Here is a 22,842-nt window from a genome sequence, read left to right as displayed (position 1 = left end):
AGCGAAACCAAATCTTTCGAGAGAAAAAGCGCTACTTTGAAGAGTAGGAATATGCAGAGTTGGAGCGGCTGCATCGTTCTCAGGAAACGCGAAAGTTCTACCAGAAACTGAACGGATCCGCAAAGGCTTTGTGCCGCGAGCCGAAATGTGTCGGGATAAGACTGGCAGTATTCTGACGGACGATCGTGAGGTGACCGATAGGCGGAAGCAGCACTTCGACGAACACCTTAATGGCGCCCAGGCGGAGAACCATGTTATGAACCGTTATGTGTTATGAACCGAGCGGATATCAACACACGGGGCACGATATTCAACAAATCTAGTCAATTCGTCTGCTTTGCCGATGACATGGATATTATCGGTAGAACATCTGTGGCGGTGGCTGAACAGTACACCAGACTAAAACGCGAAGCAGAAAAGATTGGGTTAATGGTAAATACGTTTAAAATAAAGTACATGCTGGCCAGCGGAACCGAGGCCGAACGACGCCGCTTGGGCAATAGTATATTGATCGACGGCGATGAGTTTGAGGTACTCGACGAATTTGTCAACCTTGGCTCACTGGTAAAGGCGGACTATGATACCAGCTGTGAGATTCGGAGGCGTATTATCAGCGGAAGTCGTGCTTACTATGGACTTCACAAAGCAATTGCGGTCGAGCAGACTGAGTCTCCGTACAAAGTGCACCCTGTATACGACGCTTATTAGACTGGTTGTTCTCTACGGGCATGAAACATAGACAATGCTCGAGGAGGACCTGTGAGTGCTCGGAGTTTTCGAACGACGAGTGCTAAGAATGATCTTCGGCGGCGTGCAGGAGAACGGAGTATGGAGGCAGAGGATGAACCATAAACTCGCACAACTCTATGGCGAACCCAGTATCCAGAAGGTCCAGCTAAAGCTGGATGGATACGATGGGCATGGCATGTTACAAGAATGCCGGACAACTACCCTGCAAATATGATGTTCGCCTCAAATCCGGTAGGAACAAAATGACCAAGAGCGCAGTGAGCAAGATGGTTAGACCAGGTGGAGCGAGCGAGATCTGGCGGGGAGTACTCGGTTCCGAGGAATTGGAGAGCGGTAGCCCTCAACCGAGTTACATGGAGAAACTTTGTTCAACAGGCTTCGTCTTAGGACGGCAAGCCACCTAAGTAAAGTAAGTAAAGTAAGTATGATTGAAATAACAAATAACAAATAAATAGCCGTCAGATTAAAAGGCGTATTATCAGCGGAAGTCGGGCCTACAACAGACTCCACAAACACTTGGTCGAACAATCTGAGCTCCCGTACAAAATGCACACTGTACAAAACGCTAATTAGACCGGTTGTCCTCTACGGGCACGAAACGTGGACACAGCTAGAAGGGGACCTACGAGCACTCCTACTGAACCACGAGCTCGCGCATTTATACGGCGAACCAAGTATTCAGAAAGTGGTTAAAGCTGGACGAATACGTTGGGTAGGATATGTTGCTAGAATGCCGGACAACTATCCTGCAAAAATGGTTTTCGCATCGAATCCGGTAGGAACAAGACGAAGAGGAGCACAGCGAGCAGGGTGGCAAGACCAGATGGAGCGAGATCTGGCGAGCACTGGGAGCCGGCAGAACTGGAGACCAGCTGCCATGGACCGAGACCTTGTCGTAAGACGTTAGGAAAGTAAGAAAGACGTGTGCGAAAACTATATATTTTTTTACAATCATTAATGCCAATAGTGTGTTTCGTGCACTACTTATAATTTCAATATCTTTAATGGAACAAATCGAATCGAAGCATGTACCGGCACGCTGGATAATATCAGTGCTACAGCAGTTGTAATAAACTATTCTCACTTACAGAGCCATCCGCCATGTCCGCTGTTACACGTCCGCGTTGAAAAGCAATCCTTCTCTACACCATGATTGGAAATATGAGTAATATTGTTATTGATTTTCCAGTACCACCCCGTATAAGCACTTAGCTGCTGCTGTTCTCATGCTGAGCATGCTGTTTTGTCTTCCTTGCCAAGGAAAGGCTATTGTATTGCCGCTTTAAAAATAAGGGCTTTTACTAATGTCTCCCAAACTTTTGCGAATGTAAACAGCTTTAAAAAAATCAAAATCTTGGATACGGTGTGGAACAATGTCGAAAAAGGAATACATTCACTATTAGGTGGATTAGAGTTGACTCGTTTTTCAATGCTTGGCTTGTTATCTTCATGACACATAATTGTTTTATTTATTTCCGTCGCTAGCAGTAGCTAGCGTTCGTCACGGGCAGTAAATCGATTGGCGGGTAAACCCACGAAGTGGCGGTTTTACTGAATCACAGCTTAAAGCAGACCAATACAGCGTATCAATAGAGGGTTGCAATAGCGCTGATATAGAAAGTTTGAGCATAATCTTGTGCATTACATTAGAAAATAGTTCATAATAGCAAAATGAAATATTTTGTTTTCCAAAAAGAAATCTGTGCCATAAAACAAGGGATGTTTGACGCGTATCAACAAGAAAGTCTGAATTGAATTTAAAGTGAATACCATCAAATGGTATTTTGCTATAATCCAAGGATACTATCAAGCAGAAAACAAGTGCTTTGATACGGATTCTTGATCTCACTTTTTTTTTTGTTTTCCAGAATCAATTTTCATGACTCTTCAGTAGACTGCCACATCTAGCAGTAGGCACAAATAAATTGCATTTGACGAAAGCTAAATGGCGAGAAAACAGATCTTATATTGCTGTCGAGGCAACTATTAAAGCCTTGCGACTCGCCATTTTACCGCGCTTTTTATGGTGAAGCGATTAAAAAATCCTATAATCGTCAACGTTTGAAATTGCATATTAAAATCGCTCGCAAACTGAGAAAATTATTTGAACAGCTTGTTCGACAAATATTTATCGGCAATCGCAGGACAATAAAAAGCAAACTATCAGATAAAACGTAAATAACCCTGACGACTGCAGTCGTCATGCAGATGCATGAAATATTCCTTTCCGAACCCTATCTGATGGAATCAATTGTACTTTGATTAGTCGCATTGAATAATTTAGCTTGTTTTTCGTGCTCAAGTTGTATGGTTCAACGTATGCTTAAGTATTTAAGCCAATAACAACAATGTAAGCCCAGGATCGCGTTTATACTGGTTAGTGCTTCCACATCTAGGAGAAAAATTGTCAATTCAACAACCACTCAGACCAGTCCCGGCAGACCATTATTAACTGCTATGTATAGATGGAGTACCTGTTTTCCACATGTTTCTGCTCCTATCGGAATGCTTCGTGTGACATATATTCCATTCCACGTCAGAACATTTACGTACAGAAGGCAGGTGCCTATTTACATACATCGCCCAGAGACCGAACTACGCCTATGAAGGCACGAGTCCGTAAATAGGCCCGGCTCGCCATCGACGGCCAGCGAAGAATGAAATCAGGAAAACGGTGAAATTTTCACCCTTTTGTAACCTTTCTGTCTATGCATGAATGACTAACATCGACTTTTATGTGGTCGTAGCGTCACACGAAAGGGACATACAGTGGCGGGCAAAACAATAACATTGCCACAATCGAATGTAAAATTTTGCCGGAAAACTGAAACACAGAATTTTGATCCGAAATGATGAACAGATAAATCCTGAGAAATTGGACAAATTTCTAATTTCCAGCTGTGGAGGTTCCGTTGCCCGGCCGGTTACTGTATGTACCTATATATCGTTATTTTGATGGACGCATGTTCCATAGTCACTTCCTCTCGAGACGGTACAGCAGCGGCAGGTAAAGAGTTGTGAAAATTTCTAGTGCACTAATCATGGAAGTGGGTCTGTTGATTATTGACAGTTCCAATTGTAAACATAATAATCGTAATATAATTATAACATGCTTTGCTGGATCCATTCCAATGAATTTTACCGAACGATTTGATATAATTGCCTGGTGTCTGCTATTGAATCAGTCAGTTATTTGTCACGATGTTGATCAATAATTGAATAGTTTATCTCGGTGTCGTTAACCTCACCACTAGATAGTATTAGTAGAAACTACCGTATTAACATGGTAACGAAGTACTTTGGATGTGCGCGACTAGACAAACAGTAATGTTTTATTAAATAATTTTTGCCTTAATTTGGTATCAGCGTTGTATTATTTTTTTACAAGTTGAATAGTTGATGTTGACTTTATGTCAGTATTGTGTTATTTTCGTATTACGTTTCTTGTATTCAAGGTTACATAGATGTGGTACATAAGAAAAACTTATGATATCGTCAATCTTTCGACGGCGTCCAAATTATTTATCATTAGTGAAGATGCCTTGAGTAATTATTATTCATTACAAAACAACTACCCTGCATGGATGTATTCCTTGTCGATCAGTAACTACTAACCTTTTGAATTTCACTAGTACTGGCATCAACGCAACAAAGGAGAATGCCCAAGCGTTCTCTTCCATGTTCAGCTGCGCTTTCAGAGTACCATATGGAAGCAATCTAGGCCCACTACTGTTCACGTTGTTCTTTAACGGTGTGGAAGTTTTGTTGGGAGTTAGATGCAAGCTCGTTTATGCAGATTATCGAAAACTATTCGTAGTAGTTAATTCTATCGAGTTTTACTATCGCCTTCCAATTGTGCTACACACTATAGTAGATTGGTGCCATCGAAATAAACTTCCAATCCAATCCACTGATAACGATGCGCTTCGCAAACTGTTACACATCTTGTGGTCCTACTAGGCACGAAGTTGGATTTAACTACTGTTTAGTCATCTCCAAAGATGCCTCTTGGATTCTAGCAAAGATCAATGTGAATGCGCCCTTGAGAATTATTCGCTCAACCGACTTTCTTAGAATTCCATTTTATTGGACAGTATATGGTCAAAACGAACCTGTTATGTGTGCTGTTTTAACTTTGTGCTTTACTTGTTTAATTTTAATATTAACTGTAAAGCGTTCAAGTGCCATTTCATCTTAAGAACATGTAAGCAATTTTTTTCAGAAATCCTATTATAGTTTTAGGCGGCTCCCGTATGCAAAAAAAATTTGAATTTAATATTTCCTCCGGTATTTTACGAACATAAAAATTTTATTAATGTATTTTTTTTTTCAATTTACAGACGATGTCCAACGACGCACTGTGGGTGTCTGACGCCATGTTGGACTCGCTCAGTATGCAACTTCGCGATGCGGAAGCTCGTAGAGCGGAAGCAGAACGCGCACATCAGGTAAGATTATCTCTCAACCACTAAAATGATGTAGATCGTTACAATCTTTTGCCAGTAAATGCAACTTGTCAGGAAGCGCCTATTTGCACAACGGTTCACTTTACCAGATAGGAATAAGTAATGTTTTTGTGACAGATTCCATTACACCGCACCAGCGATGGGGTCGGATATTTCCCTAAATAGATAAGAATGCAAAAGGGCTTCTTTTTGCGACAAGCGATGAAAATTGCCCACCACCACGAACAGCAAATCGCCATTCATTTACATAATCATTATGCCTAAAACTGAGCGTTTTTGCTAATTATGCTTTTTGAAGAATCTGCACCTTTTCAGCATCGTTCACGCCTTGGTGAGCAAATATTCCAGACCGCGTGACATATAGCTGTGCTCAGAAACATAAATTAGAAAATATGCATTGTATATTAACTTTGCATTAACTGGGTACTTTCTGTGAACATGTATGTTAGTAATTTTATGTTAAATATGGCAGTAAATATTATTATTGCTATGAGTTCTATATTTTAAATACTTCGAAATGTCATATTTTCATATACTGCTGAAGTAAATCACATACAAGAACACAAGCATGTCACTGGAACTTTTATATATTTTTTATTACTAAGAACAGGCAAGGCAACAGGCACCATAACTATAAACATTAGCGTGCCAACACCTCAATCAAAGGTGCAACACGAATAATTAGCATTAACCCTAGTTATACTCTTTCTCCATAGATTATAACATTTGAATAAATACTCGTAGTAACTTCATTTCCGATATTATAGTTAGACGTAAAATTTTAGCTGTCATAAAATGATAAACCTGACGGTCGTGCTTCATATTGTATTCCAATTTTATCATTTATTAAAAAAAGATGAATTAAAAGGATTACATTCTTAGTGCGGACCTTGTGATCTATTTCTCTGTGTATTCTAACCACCTATTCGATTTTGAAGTTTTTCACATTTAAAGGATTTTCGTGCATTTAAAGGATTTTCGTGCATTTTCGTTTCGTGTATATTAAATTAATATCCGACTTGACTGACTGACTAAATCACTATTGATTTCTGACTTCTAATAACCATCTTATGTTGTATGTTATGTTGTAGAGCGAGCCACTAGGGTGAATCAAAATTTAGCATTGGTAGTTAAGAGTTGAAAAAAGTTTTTCTGTCTGGAATCAAATTTATGTTGTGAATGGGAAAGGAAAGAGATTGTTATCGAATGTCATTTTGAAAATAAAAATACAGTGGTTTACCGATTTTATCTACCCATCCGAAAATTTTTGGTAGATATATTTGGAAAGTAGACAAATTTGGGGAAAAATAAATTGCTCCAAAATAATTTAAATGAACAAAAAATATTGTTAATATTGATCATTTTCTTCAATTATGTATTAATTTAGCGTAATTTTACGCATAGGGCTCATTTTATTCATATCAACCATTAACCATAATGCATGTCAAGTCAGCAATATTATGAAAAAAGACATTAAAATTCAAAATTGCTCCGATTTTATTTAAATTTTGTGTACTTAATCCTTTACAGTAAATTTGAGATCCGTATTTTTATTTGGTACTTAGGGTTCTCTTTTCAGAGTCAGTGTGGTCCCAAAAGTTACCATTTTTTCCAACTTTTTTTTCTTTGAAAATTCATAACTTTTGATCCATTGAACGGATTTCAATGATGTTAATACCAAATGGAAAGTATTTTAATGAGCTTTTCAGGAAAAAAAATATTGGACTAAAGCCCAAACTTTTTTTATTATCGCAAAAACATTGAAAACTTTCACTTTTAATGTTTCCATGGTGTTTAGACCAAAGAAATTCAAAGTTTTCATAAAGAATCGAGAATACAATGGAGACGCATGGTTTTTGTTTTTACTTGTAATAAAAGGGGTTTTTGACATAGAAATGCGTCTCTAAAATAAAACGCCATGCGAGTCCATTGCATTTTCGCATCTTTATTTCTTAAAAAAGAGTATCTCAAAAACTAAAAATGTCAGATATCTGTTTTTTGATATCGTATGTAAATAACTAGCTTGCCATTGAAAGCATAATGAAAAAATAAAACCTTCTTTCCATTTCCGGGTTTTCGAGTGATTGCTATACCTTTATACTATATATTTATATAGTAGAAAGGCAAAAACGAATATTTTAAATGTTTTAAGTGATTTTAAGAGTTTCAAGGCTCCTACAAAAAATGTTTTTGCAATCATAAAAAAAACTTTGAACGTCAGTTTATTGTTTTTTTCTGAAAAGCTCATTAAAATTCCTTTTAGTTGGTAATAAAATTATTAAAATCGGTTTAATGGTTCAAAAGATTAGAATTTTTATGGAAAGAAAGGTGATAACCATAGTTTCTAGCGAAGACGGGGTGTGCCCGTTAGCGTTACAGTATAGAAAATCACAAAGGATCATTATGAAATGTTAAAAATATAAATGGAAGTTACTTTGCGTATTTGACCCATTCTGTGTATAATTACATACCACAGATGCCATATAGTAAACTATAAAATACAGAGAAATAGTCCCTGATATGCATAAATTCATGAAATCTTCCAAATTTTCATACCGAAATGACAATTTAAAAAAAGGTAGATAAAACCGGGTCTAAATGGTAGACAAAATCGGGGGTACCTAAATTCGGGTGTAGATTAAACCAGGTGTAGATATAATCGGAATACCACTGTAGTGAGGATTGCCGGACCAAACTCGGAAGGGATACACACCGAAACCTGACATGTGTAGGGACGAGGGAGGGAATCTAATTACCGGTAGTTCTTTATGGACTTGAAGCCGTGACGATGCTCACGGAGGACATACGCGCCCTTGCCGTGTTTGAGCGGAAAGTGCTGCGGACGATATTTGGCGGAGTACAAACTGGCGTATGAATCACGAGCTACAGCCACTGCTTGGGGAGACTCCCATCGTACATATAGCGAAAGTTAGCAGGCTACGGTGAGCTGGACACGTCGTAAGGATGCCGGACGACGGTGCGACGAAAATAGTCCTCTTCAACAACCCCACCTGCACCAGGAACAGGGGGGCCCAACGTGCACGATGGCTCGACCAGGTCGAAAGTGATTTGCGACTTCTGAGACGACTAGGAAATTGGTGACGAGTGGCCCAAGACCGAGTTGAATGGAGACGAGTGCTTGAAACAGCACGAGCCACCCCGGCTCTATGCTGCTGAAAAACAAGAGCCGGATTGCAAGAAGGTTGTGTTACCGAATGACCTTTTTCCCATAGTTCTACTCTCTCTCTCTTTCTATCTCTCCTCCTTTTTCTCTTCTTCTTTTCCCCTCCTCTCTCTCCCTTTCTTTTATTATCTCCAGCTCTATCTTCTACTCTATAACTATCTTTCCCTTTTTATCTCCGCCTGTCTTGCGATCTTCCCATCTGTAACTATCTTTTCTGTCTAAAATTATCTCTCCTTTCTAACTGTCTCTCCTACTCCAACTATTTTCCCCTCTCTAATGCATCGTCTCTCTAATTAACTTCACCTCTCTAAATTTCTACTACCCCCCCCCCCCCCCAACTATCTCTCATTCTAAATATCTCCATATTTCTGTAATCACCTGCCCATCCCCAACACATCATGACCTGGCTCATGACATTCACTCATCATTTCACTTCTTCTTTCACAACTCCGTGGGTACCCCCACCTTTGCCATGACCAGAGATGCCAGATGTGAAGACATTTGTGCATGCCTAAATTTGGGTTCCCATAAGTTTTATTCGATGTTCGATATAAAATTTAAACATTATTAGGTCAAAGTGTATGCTGCGATTTTTGATATATCCACAACAAACAAGAATTGTAAATGTTGGAACTCTTGGAACACAATTCGCCCTGCGCCAAATCTGTGTTCGTGGCTCAAGACTTGTAGTTTTTCAATAATCCCTACCCAATTTTGAAAATTTGATACAAGCTTTGTTTGATATTAACCGTCCAGTTAGCTTCGAGGTACGATGCTGGTCTAACAAACCAGTCATCGTATGTTCGAATCTCGGTTAGGCGGTGCTTGCTAGATAGAGTCAGTAGCATCGTTACACTGGCCCCGTAATTTTCCTGAACTCTAAACAGCCGGCTGCGAAGTCTGTCGATAAAGTAGGGTAATGTCTAATGACGGTTTAGGCCCACGACTTTTTTTCTGTTTGATATTTTGTTCGTTAAGTTTTGAATCAAGCTGTAGCCGCCATGCAGTTCCAGTGACTAGTTGTAAAAGAACGAAGCTTCCAGCGCTTTGCATAATCAACATTCAAGACGGTGCAGCAAGCAAAGATCAGCGTCGGCGACTGCACTATTTCGTCAACGTGGTCCTTAAAACTTTTGGAAGCCATGGTCGACGACAAGCTCATGTTCGGGAGCCACGTCGGTTATGCTTGCAAGAATGCTTCCACAGCAATTTCGGCATTATCTCGTATGATCCATCGTTAGAGGATTCCAATGCAATCCTCGATTTGGTCTACTGTCAATTGCCCCAACTAATATCTCATCCATAACGATGAGAAACAGAAGCGGTGATAAAATGCAGCCCTGTCTCACGCTAGCAGTAACCCTTATCGGACAAGACGCCGTCGTGCAAAACCTTGCACGAGAACGCCTCGTACTGAACCTCGATAAGATGGATTAGCTTATCTGGAACTCCTCTACGCCTAAGTGAGTCCCAGATGTTTTCGTGGTTGAGTCGGTCGAACGCCTTTTTGAAATCAACTAACACCAGCAGAAGAGAGTCCTGGAATTCGTTGATCTGCTCCAATATAATGCGGAGCATTGCGATATGGTCTACACATGATCGGTCAGTACGGAATCCAGCTTGCTACCGCCGGAGAGTAGCGTCGATCTTCTCCTGGATCCGGTTGAGGATTACCTTACAGAGTACTTTGAGAGTAATACAGAGCAATGTAATGCCACGCCAGTTACCGCATTCAGTTAGGTCTCCTTTCTTAGGGACTTTGACCAATATGACCAGCATCCAGTCCACCGGAAAAGTTGCGGTTTCCCATATATTGCTGAAAAGCTGATGCATTATCTGGGCTGACAAAGATAGTCAGCTTTGAGCATATCGGCTGAAATACAGTTTATCCCTGGCGCTCTATAGGATTTCATACTCTTGATGGCTGCTACAATTTCATCCAGCGATGGCGCCTCCGAGTTGACGCGATTAATTCGACGAACTGTAGGCGTCATACGCTGCTGGTTTTGTTGGTCTCTGACATTTGAAACTCGGAAGAGTTGTTTAAAATGTTCAGTCCATCGCTTAAGCTGTTCTGTACGGTCAGCCAGTAGCTGACAAGCTCTGTCATATATTTGTGTTGTTTGTTGTGTTGATTGTTTGGAGTACTGCGATAATTTATATATCAATTAGATATTATTCAAAAACCGAGAAGTGGGCAACAATTGGGTGGTGGGCAACAATTGGCAAACTACCCTATTTGTAAATAATTTAATCCTGTGCTAGAAAACGCATCTTGCATGCAGGTATATTTGGCTAGAATCCAAAAAGTTGACTATTATTCCTGCTTGCCTGCACCATGATCACAGTTTGTAACCATTTTCTACTACTCGCTTGGAGGGCATTAAATACTCGTTAAAGTATGCATATAACATTTACCATTTGACGCTGGAGGATGATACCAGCGCGAAATCCGCAATCGGCGTGTGACGAAATTGCTAGAGCCGACGTTAAAACTTATCTTTGCCTTCAGACTGGGACGCTGCTCGTAAAATGGGATTCTCCTCAAATTCAAAGAGGTACAGTACTTTCTGCTGTACAGTTCGCAAGGGTTTGAAAATCCTACTTCAGAGTCATCGAAAAGGCGGTTCAAAATAATACGGGAAAATTTATAGCCATCGATTACAACCCATCATTTCATTTTTCCTCCTTTTGTTGTATTTCGCTAGTAGTACTAGGCGAAGAATAACATTTTATTTTATGGCAGTTTATGGGGTCGTCGGGTTGGCAGTTAATCGATTGCCATAATAAATTCTATCGCAGTTGATTGAAAACAATGAAATCGGAGACCAGCTATGAAATAGAATGCTCTCTTGAGGTTATCTGAAATGACATCAATCGGCTTTAAACATTTTGACAAACATTGATCATATTCAGTGTTCTTCAGAATGGATCAGAGCGAAGGAGAAAACCTTAAAATTATCATTTGGAACGATTGTAACAATAGTTCTTTAACTTATTTAATTTTTTTAAAGTTTTGATGGAAATTATACGCTTTTACACTCATTGTTTTGTGGGGTGAATTGCACGAAGTTCTGTTTTGGTGATGAATGTGCATGTTGAGGCCTACACTATAATCAAGCACTTATTTATTCTCAAAGGTTCAAGTAAATTTGAGGAACAATGCATTTCTATACCCGGAACATTTGTTTCGATTCACATAGAAAGAACGGTCTGGAATATTTTACTTTGATTTCGACTGCATATTGATTCTAAAAACATAAATTTCTGATATAATATCTCTATGAACCTTGAACCACTTTCCACTTTTCGGATATAAATGGCATGAAATATAGCTTGAAATGTCACCATCGGTTGCTTGGTGATACACTCCACTGGGATGAAGGTCATGCTCTGCAATACAGAGGACCTTTATCATTTTGCAGTACGGAAAATGCAATCGTTTTGTGCAAACAACAGTCGGGAAAACAGAGTCGATTTCATAACGTGTTTTCTTTCCTTTCATTTTACTTGCAGGAAGCTTTGGCACAGCTAAGGGGGATGTCGTCTGGCGGTGTCGGCCGGATAGGAGAACCGATGGACGCCTTACAATCGAGGGCACGCGAATTGGAAAAGAAGGTAGATCATCCCAGTAGACGTTTGCTTCGGTCACTGTATGAAAGCCCACTGAGCTCTCCAGTGCTCTACTTTTTTCCAAGCTTCCTAGTTCATTTCAAGTTTACCTGTTTTCATTTTTTCCTTTGTGCGTTTATGCTCTTTGCCATTCCCGATTGTAATTTCTGCTTTAGTAAGAATAATTGTTCCCGTACGAACGTCTTTCATGCATTTTTTAGCTCTTCGTATTGTTACTTGTTGCCTTATTTGATCCTATCTAGAAGCAAACGGCATTTGTTAGTTTTATTTAAGGCATTTCAGTAGAAAAAACCAGCGCAAATTACAGCCGGAACTTGTTACAGCATGACTAACAAAGTTTAATTAAGCTATTATTTTGTAAAAGATTAAAATGTTGCAGTCAAACAATAATAGGTTTTAATAAAATATTAAGCTAACAGTAATTTTTGAGAAAAATTGGCGCATATTAGATATTTTATTATTGAATTTTCAAAGTCGTATTGTTAATTACTTTTAGCTCTTATCCCAATCACAACATTTGAAGTCACATAATTTAAAAATTTAATAAGTATTCGGAATTACATTATTCGAAAAATTTACAAATTTGATAAAAACTAAGACTTTATAATGAACCAAAGAACTTTGACTTTGTTTTAATGTCTTGAATTAGATACCAAATAAAAACCGTATGCGTGAAATTGTTTGCACCATCAGTTAGTTAAAGCTAAAATAATCGATGAATTTTCGGTCAATTATTTTATTTAGAAGAAACATATTTCTTAACACTAAAAACTAAAATACATGAAATCATGGTCATGAAAACCACAGTAGGATATCAATAAAACCCAAATTATTTCTTGGACAGATCCCATATTTTCTTATTCATATATTAATCATTGCGATCATGATAGCATATTATAGATATTCATTTCCTGTAGTATGTTTTCTGTTATCGACAGTCCATTTCTCGTGCTATCTCACTAATGTTAGACATAGGCTCTTATGAATGTTGCCGTGTTTTCTTTTGCGTTAAAACTGCTACGAGTTTTCACGACTGTTCATTATCCATAGTATTGATAAGTATGTATTGCTTAGTATGGATAGTTCTTCTGTCACTGATTTAAAAAATGCAAAAAAGTTAAATGCTAAGTGCAAATAATTAAATGAAAAGGGGGCGTTACAAGATGTCGAAAGGTTAATATAATTTGAGTTGCTTTTGAATGTAAAAAGTGTTCTGTGTCTTGTTAAAGATTTGCGATCTAGGGTAGAACCACAGAACAGAAATGGAAGTTAAAATCTAAACAAGTACCTACTGCCTTTTACAGATGCTAGCGAACCTGGCGGTAGAGAGAGACTTTTTTACACGGAACCACACAACCGCACCCGAAAGCGTACGAAAGCATATAACAGCGAAAGGGAGCGAGCATTCTGCTCATATTGCAGTTCTTCCTTTCTATGCGAAAACCATCCAAATGAAAAATAAAATCGAATAAGATCCTGCTACTATTTTTTAATCGGCACGTTGTACGAACTTCCATGTCTATTCTGTGGTAGAAAACTTGTTGTAGGCGCATTATCTGGCTTCAGGATGCCTATATTTATAAATTAAGATGAAACTGTTTATTCCATATTGATTTGTTAGCTAACATTTACTGAATATCTCAGTGTATTATGGTATTCATGAAAAGCTTTTAATTTTGAGTAATACTATCGATAGCTGAAGCGTTTGCGATGGTTACTTTCGGTCTATACATTCCATTTTCCATTTACGGCAGGCAGTCAACCGACAATTTGAAACAAAACACAACATTAGTAGAGCGCAGGAGGGTATTTTCAGCCCATTAAGCGGTTACATCTATTTTTTCGGCCAAGGCCTAGTTCTAGTGGAAGAAAACATGGTTTTGATATTCTTTAAATAACTAGATTACTAATGTTTTTGAGAAAATAGTTCTAAGATGTTAAAGTTGTAAATCGGCAAAGTATAAATAATAGCGAAAGAAAGGAAAAATAAGCTGAATTTAGAAACAGGCCGAAAATACCCTCCCGTACCCTACTTCAACAGCAGACTAAAAGGGTAATACAATTATTTCACTATATTGATTACATGGCTTTTACTCAACATTCTTGAAACGTTTGTGGTCTGCTTTGCATATGTGTGGTAATTGTAGTAATTTGAATGAGGTTTGACGGTGCTTATAAGTTTGTTTAGGCCGAAATTGAAATCTAAATGAACTTTCAGTTTGTGAATAAAAATTGCTTAATTTCTTCGTGGCAGAATAGAAATCTTTATGTTCCTTCCTGATGATATAAAGTAATAATAATTTAGTGGCGAAAAGAAGGTTTCGATGTAGATCTAATGAAAAATAGCAGTTTACTCTTATTTTTAAGAAAATGACGGGAAAAGTATTTTCCTTAGACGCAAGGGGTCATTGTGTCCGTTCATATTAAGATTGAATTGTAGATTCAATCATGGGTTCATTCCACCATTCATGAGTGCACAGTTTGGTAATACACCATTCTTCGCACGCTGTAACAGTCGCAGTAATCTGGAAGTATGTATGCGTATGATGATGATGATGTACGATATAATACAATGATATCAGTGTGGTGGTGATGTAACAGAGGTGGTGCGTACACAAACTAACACTTATCGTCGTCGTTCGTGGAGGGCGTACCAACCTGTTTATATAATTTTATGCAGGTTTGAGAAAAACTTCCAAAGACAACTCCTCTACGGTGTTGTGTAGGATTCGCAAGGTGCCAGCTTGCGCCTACCTACTAAAACCTCTCCTGCTCCTCGTTTCCTGAGCCTCTCTCGGAACTACCGTTAGGTTTTACTTCAGGAGGCAAGACGCGCATAAACACTCCATCTTAGTCGTTGTTCGGATAGGTTCAACCACCACCCTCTGTCATGCCATACCGCTGCACCAGTTAGCTAGGGCTTGGGCTGTCCACTCAACCCTTTATCTGACCCTAGCTAAGCTATGTCAGGCCCAGTCGTTGCATCGGATTACCTACGAATGGCCGAAACACAAATGGACGAATTACAAAAGGCCGAAACACGAATAATTGTGGCCTTTACGGCCGCCTTACGGTTGCTGACCATTACCGCTTCCATCTTGTGCTATGCCAATCGTAGATTGACACCAGCTATCCATCCCTCTATTATGCTTTAGCCGTCTGATGCCAGAATTTCCACATTTTCGAGAAACTCACCTACAACTGTTAGGACGATATCGTCGACGAAGCCTATGAACTCGACCTCAGTGGGCAGCTCGAGCCTCAACACCCCATCGTACATGGTATTCCAGAGCGTAGGACCAGTATTCGAATCCGCTGTCACTTTGTACTTCTTTGCCCCATCAGCCGTGTCGTACTCTAGCATCCGGTTTTCAAAGTAACTTTTAAGTAACCTATATATGTAAATGGTCCGGAACCCTCATCCTATGCAGCGCTAGGCCGATGACACCCCAGCTAGCGCAGGTAAAAGCGTTTTGACATTGATCGTAACTATGACACAATACCTGTCGCCCCGCCTCTTCTGTCTCATAGGGCCCTGTTTAGTACATCACGTTGAGCAACTTGACCCGACTCAGTCACTGGCGAGTGTCGAGTGCGGGGAGATCGAAATAAAACAAGCTCACTCGTCACTTACTGACGGATGAGTCACTAACTTTTTAGCGGTGGACTCTGTCCAGTTACGTGACAAAATCGTGTCGCATGTGATTTACATAACACCAAAAGTAGACCAGTCGAGCAAAGTGGCACTCGACGTGGCTTACAGAATAGGGCCCATAGGCTTCTCGACCCTCTCTATGACGGACTCGACACAGACATCGACAGTGGACTTCCCCGTGCGGAATCCAAATTGCGACCTTGCTAGCCCGGTATCACTTTCCACAGCGGGCGTAAGCCACTCTACTAACTTGCCTAACGTGTCAAGTAGGCAAATCTTTACGATGAAGGGCTATCTGGGAATTTCCCCGGCTTCGGTAGTAGTACCAGTCTTTGGATATTCCATTTGTCTGGAAATTCGCATACTTCTAGGTAGTTTTGAAACGTGTCTCTAAACATATCAGTTGTTCCACATGCACGTGTTAGGACATTGGTCAACTCATTGGCACTCAGGTTCGAGCGGCAGCTCTCTGCTGAGTGCTTCAAGGAACAGGTCTTTGTCAAAGGGTTTTACTTTCCATCTTCACCCGGTCGACCTTGACCCGCGTGACGGTGGCATCCGTCGTTCAATCGTGTACCGCATAGCTTGGTGGTCGCTATGCGTGTACTCATCGGACACACTCCAACCCATGTTAGCTAACATTGTTGGGCTGCAAAAAGTGATATCGATGATCGTTTTTTGTACGCCCCTGCAAAGGGTACTAACGGAACCCACGTTTAACAGACTCACCAGACCCTAGGGATCATGCACCTGCTACCCCACTTGTCCGGCTTCCGTCCCGTGAGCACGTCGGTAAGTATACCCAAGTAGCACACGTTAGGTCCATTTAGTTGAAGCAACCGAATTACGACTGAAATTAGTCATATTTTGGTTACCACAACAATGTTGTAACAACCGTGCTAGTAGGGTATCTAGTATCCGGTTAAACTGCTCCGGTGACCTAGGCGGAGCGTAGCAGCTGCAGTTGTAGACCAACCCTGTCTGCAGGACAATATGCCTGAACAGTATGAAATTCTGTAGTCTTCGGAGTTGCTCTGCTCATGCACAATTACACGAAGCTGCAAGACAACGCACACAAATTGCCCGTATAGCTTATCGCACCGTTTGTGGAGTGCATAAAAGTAGGGGCTTATCATTATGGCTGGAATTTTTTTCTCAAGCTGTCAAAAAAAGTCATGTATCTTTGTCAAGAAGATCTAATTTACCGAAATTAAAGATACATTATCCGTTGCTTCCGTTTGATGTCCGAACAGGAGCGTTGTACGGCAGTCATGACAACTATGCGAATGCATCCGTAGATTCTACCAATCAACTATTTGCAATTCGTGACTCTCCAGTTATTTTTGTACACTAAGGAACTCAAAATCCCGAAGAAATCTTCAATTGGGCGAGACAGATTTTTCGGGTCGTGGTTTTTGGGTAAAAATGGGATCGAATGGGTATTCAGGAACGCTTGTGTTTTTTGGCGTAATGCGATGATGCTCTATCCGGCCAAAACACGTATTGTCTATCTGCATGATGTTTTCGTAGAAACGGGATCAAAATTTTCTTCAAACATGCGCACCAGACGAAGTTGATCTTAGTTAATAGCCAAACCAGAGGGCTTGTTGTTGAAGAAACGGGAAAGAGAACGATTTCCTTTTGGCTGGTCTTCCACTTGGACATCTTAGGATATGGTAAACAGTCGAAGCCGCAACATATTCGCTTTTTAAATGTTGTACCGTATACTTTTTGCCGAGATTTCTGTGGCAGTTCGTAGAACAGTACAACGAGCTCCCGAAATGCTTCTTGGTTCGACGTCATTTTGAGCAAAACAAGGCAAGCATAAACAAAACAAAAAATATTGACAAAAAGAGGAGAGAGAGAGCTAACACATACATATTCTCATTTCTCTCTGAGCTCGTTTGTTCTTGAGTATAGGGACCGCAAAAAAATTCAAAAATTTTAGTTGTCACCCGTTACAAGCCGTAAATGTGCAATGCGTGCGCACGTAGTTTGTGTCTACGCTTCAAGCCGTCCTCCGGTGAAAAAGCAGCATGTCGATGAGCTTTGAGTTGTGTTTTGGGAGATGTTAGAAGAGAAAAAATACATTGTGCAGATCAGGAGCGTGGCCAGAAACTATTTTTAGGGAGAATTTACCAAAAAAAATTATACGACCTAACTTCAAAATGTTTATTTAGAAAATGAGAAATTATTTTTAGTCAAAAGCTTTTCCAGTCGATATCGAGAATAAACTAAAGCAAATTTTCTGGTTTTGACAAAAACGATAATATGTAGGTAAATGAAAATAGAAATTTTTGCACCGTTTTAACCGCAAGTTCTTAAACTTTAATTTACGTTTGCCATTAGCCTGAAAGTTGAAGTTGGATGAGAATAAACCGACTCGTTTAAATTATTTATCAATTCAATAATGTATGACCAAAGTCGGCATGAAAAGTGTATTTGTTAAACAATTTTCGTAGGAATCGTAGAGCAGGTGGTAGTTGTTGAAGCAGGCTTGAGCTTGTCCTTGGGCTGAAGCTGGGCTGGGGTTGAGCTGGGGCTTGGGCTCAGGTTAGGGCTTTGAAATGATCTTCAACTGCAACATAGATTTAGTTCTGGGCTCAAACTTAGACATAATCTTGGCTAGGCGTTTAATGATCGATCTTCATCCTTCCAGTTAGGCGCAGAATCATATGTCCAGCCTTTATAGATGTCTTTCCAGCAATGATATCTAAACCGGATTATCGCTGAAGGGGTCCAACTTAGTTCGAGGAGGAAAAGTTAATGAGATATCGTAGGCCTTCTTTGGCGAATGCTAAATCCAGACTGTTCCATTCTTGCCGAAAACGTCATTTACTTACCTTCCTTATCACCTATGTCATCTTTCTAAATGTTTTTCCCTGTCAAAACTATTATAGCCCAACACTGGCAATAAGCGCTTCCCAGCTAGCACCAAATCGTACATCAATGTACGAAAATTATCGTAAATAACTCTTAACGAATTCGAAATCGTAACTAAAGTGCGCCCAAGTTGATTTTCAATGGTATATAATGATAATAACTGACACATATACGATTTCCATCACAAAATCGTAAAGAAGAACGGAGAAAGTCGTGCTTAATCGGATATTAAGCTATAAAAGTACTTATATAGATGAAATGCGTATAATTATTTCTTATTACGTATATCACTTCCAAAATAGTACCAATATGCTAGTTTTGCGCTAGCCAATGTAAACGGTTTAACCAATGTAAACGTTACAGAATTTTCCAGTTTTTTTGAAGTACAATTCTTACCTTGATGATAGCATTATTTCAACACATTTCTTGAAAAAGAGATTATTGCATCTGATAAAAATTTGGTTGAGAAAACCTAACTGTAAAAAAAGCATATTTAAAGTGCTTCTATATAAATGGCATGAGTTACTAATACTGAAAAACTGAACTGCCCAGGTAACCAATAAGCATTAGTATAAGCAGTAAATCAATTGTTTATTCGCATCTCTGGCGTTTTATACTGCAAGCTGCTGTTTATCAGCCTTTTGACTGCAGAACTGTTGTAAATTGACATCCACAATTCTATTTGAATTCTTCTTGTCGGTAACTAGCTGCAAATAAACATTGTCAGCACTACAAAAGGTCTAGCAGTAAAGTAGCCGCATATTTTGCCAAAATAGCATTTAAGTAGCATTTAAGGCAGCTGAAATACTTATTGGCTTGCATTTAAATTGCATTGGAAATGCTTACTAGTTACCTGGGTGTCTAGTGACATTCTCCTGCTACTTTTTTTAATTCGGTTTACTAGATTTACTAATATTTGCTCACTAAAATGCAGTCAGTAATCTATTGGGCTATTATTTTATAATTGGTTCCTCTGAAGTTCAGTATCTCATGCCTTTACAAAGTGATAATGAAAACTCAAGACTGAGTCAAAAAAAGTTTCCGTCATGAACTGGAAACTTTATCAAAACTCTCGACTTTAAAAAAAACTTTCGAATGTTCTTTAAAACGTAGAAGTGCTGCTACGCAAAAATTAAATGTTATGACTGTCTTTAAAATATATTTCGACTTCTTTTAGTTTTATTCATATTTATTAATATTTTAAACTCACAATGCGCGAGAATGTAGAAATTGAAAATATTAAAAAAAGGAGTCAAATACAATGAATTATAATGCAAAGAATAAAATTTCTAAATTAATTATTACTAAATACCAAATCATTGTAGTTTCAAGCCAATTTCAGAATGACGTGCTTACAATATAATCTACTCTAAATAAATATTATACAAATGCGGTAAAACCAGCATACGCAGATGACTGTTCCGTTTAAATATTCAATTCACGTTTTGTATTGTAGCTTATAGAGAGTGTTACTCATTGTAAATGTAGTCTCGTTCATTAGTTGATTTTGTAGCTAGTGTCCATCGTATTGTATGTATGCTTCGCTTGAACGCTTCTATCTATTAACGTCTAGTCTCTGGATTGTTCTGTAAATAGCTTTCATGTCTTTTGGCTGACTGCTCTTCAATCAGCTTTTCTCCGATCTGTAGCTCAATAATAGATATGTGCAAAAACTAAATCAAAATTTAGGATGCCGCTATATACCCATAGTAATTCAAGCCAACAATAGCATTAAAATCGAAACATCCACTGTTTTTTCCGTTTGTGCTAATCCGGACCTTGCCACAATCACCAGGCCGCTCTTGAAACAGTCAGATGCGAAGAGCTGCAGCTAGAACTGTCGGCGGCCTTAAAGTCCCGCCCGGGCCGAACTCCGGCCAGCGTCAGTTCCGTTAGTGGCGTCGGAAGTCTTGGTAGCACAATTACAAGCAATTCATCCGCTATGGTCAACAATATCGGTAGTCTGGGAAGTATGGTTGGCAATTCCACGAGCCTAGGAACATCCTCCGCCCTGAGCGGCATTGGAGGTGGTGGCGGGGGAGGTGGAATCAGTGGTAGTGGAGGAGGAGGAGGAGGTGGAGGCGGTACTGTAACCTGGGCTCCCACGCCGACCCAGCAGCAGCATCAGCAAGGAAGCGAAATAGATAGGATTATGGCGAAGATTGAACAGGCACGTTTACAAATTGCTAATGTATGTGTTTTATACTAGTGGTTCAAGATTTTTTTTTGTTGTTATTTACGTCGTGTTTTAATTTATATGTATTGGTTATATGATTCGAAATCGATGTTTTCGGTTTAATTTTTTCGATAGAGAAGATTTTTTTAGATGAAGTTCTATGTGTCTAGAAAAGCGAAGCTAGAAATTTAAAATTGATTAACCAAGTTAAATTGCAATCATTTAATGATAGCTTCCTAGTTTAGTTCAATAAGTGGAAGAAACAAAACGTGGCATACAATACATAGAAGTTAGAAAATTGTTTTGTTTTTATTTTGAATTTTTAACCGAATATTATTGCGTTTTGAAAACTGATTTGTGTCCTAATCATTTTAGGACAATCGTATATTGGCCGAGTTAGAGCACCCGCGAACGACTGGACCAATAATGTCGTCATCACTGGGATCGGGCCTGTCCAGTACCGGTCTTAGTATCTCCCAGCATCAGCCCCACCTCCAGACAACTAGTTTAGCGTCTCACATCAACAGTACGTCCGTACTTGGTGGGATGAGCGGACTTTCCAACAGTGTTGGAACCGGCATTCCCAACTCAATTGGCTTCAACTCGATAGGCGTCAGTTCAATTGGCACCGCTGGCGTTTCCTCCATTACAGCCGGTGTCAATTCTATGCATGTCTCGTCGGTCGGAGTAACCTCAAGCGCCAGCAGCCACGCGTTAACCGATGGGCAGTACAGTGTGCTTACATCATCTACTGGAAACTCTAATCCTTACTCAGCAGCTAATGTCTCACCACTGCCAAGTCGAGCGAATCCACTGAGTACTACTATGCCACCCTTATGTCAGGTGCCGATCTTTTAATTTTCTCTACAATTACATTATGATGATTTTCCACCTCATCGCCACCATCAGCATCAACATCATCATCACCATCACCATCATCATTATCATCATCTTTGCCACGTGTTTGCCATACTTTTCAGCTTCATCACTACCCATTAATAGACTCTCATTTGGCACTAATCGAAAGACACTTTAAATTTTCTGCGCTTGCGAACCGTTCGGGTTCGCTACGTAATCGCTCATCTATCTTCGTTTCCAGTCAGAAACTCATTAATCATTCATGCTCCTAATCGATACTTAATCTCATAACGAAATTCTCGCTTCAATAAATGAAAATGGCCAGAAAAACAGCAGACGTCCTTCTCATATCTGACTCTTTCAATTGCTCAAATCGAATGTGCGCGTGTACTCAGGGAAGCACATTTTCGTTTTAAAATCACTCCTGAAATTTTGATTTGTTCTCATATTATTACTCCGTAGCGTTGACACGTTCGAATTCATTAGGTCATTTGAGAAAACTGTAGCGTTCGACGAAACCGTTGATCACATTTGCTGTAGTGTAGAGGTACGATACATACTCGTAATGTTTCGTTTTTGTTGATTAACTGCATGACACTAGTAGTACACATCAATTAAGCTTATACTTAAAGTTTCAAAAGAGTCACACTTAATGCATTTAAACTAACGTGTTTAGTATTATTTTTAATTTTTAGAAGAACTTTATATTTTTCTTTAATGGAGCATATTTCTGCGAAATGAAAATTACAAAGATAAATATTTTTTATCCCACAGCTAAAGATTAAGAATCATATGTTTCTACTTTTCCATGAGAAACTAAAATTTAAAAGAGTCTTCGAATAAAAAGTGATTGCTCCAATATCATCTCATCTAGATCTCCAAAACAAGTATCTAACTCCATCCGACGCTACGTATTTGTTTCGTGTTAAGTAGATTAGTTACCAAATCGCAGTAATTCCATGAAAAAAGTACATAGAGTAAGGAACCGATTATTAAGCGGTCGCATACTTTAATCAGTTGGAACTAAATATGCTTTAAATGCATTATTTTGTTCAAATTTTCAGAATGTTTTGATACGAACATCATCTTGAACCATTTAACCATGGATGCAATTCTTACAAACATAATTTACATACATTTTTTCAGCTGCTGAAAAGAATCGCCACCTCGTTACTTTGAGGACTGATTACAGCCTTTCTTAAAGTCAAGCACTCAATTTTTACATATCATATTGTAG

At 39.2% G+C, this 22,842-nt stretch overlaps 1 protein-coding gene across 1 annotated transcript in view; it reads left to right on the top strand.

The window, feature by feature from the left end:
- Positions 1–22,842, top strand: part of LOC128743662 (uncharacterized) — a 137,961-nt gene that overhangs the window by 22,768 nt on the left and 92,351 nt on the right. The window contains exons 2-5 of the mRNA XM_053840281.1: positions 5,091–5,198; positions 11,917–12,018; positions 20,367–20,741; positions 21,123–21,590. Of these exons, the coding sequence (XP_053696256.1) occupies positions 5,094–5,198; positions 11,917–12,018; positions 20,367–20,741; positions 21,123–21,590 (1,050 nt within the window). The 5' untranslated portion in view covers positions 5,091–5,093. The remainder of the gene's footprint in view (positions 1–5,090; positions 5,199–11,916; positions 12,019–20,366; positions 20,742–21,122; positions 21,591–22,842) is intronic.

This window comes from Sabethes cyaneus, chromosome 3, assembly GCF_943734655.1.
Source record: "Sabethes cyaneus chromosome 3, idSabCyanKW18_F2, whole genome shotgun sequence".
Taxonomy (NCBI): Eukaryota; Metazoa; Arthropoda; class Insecta; order Diptera; family Culicidae; genus Sabethes; species Sabethes cyaneus.
This window is presented reverse-complemented; position numbering and strand designations above follow the sequence as displayed.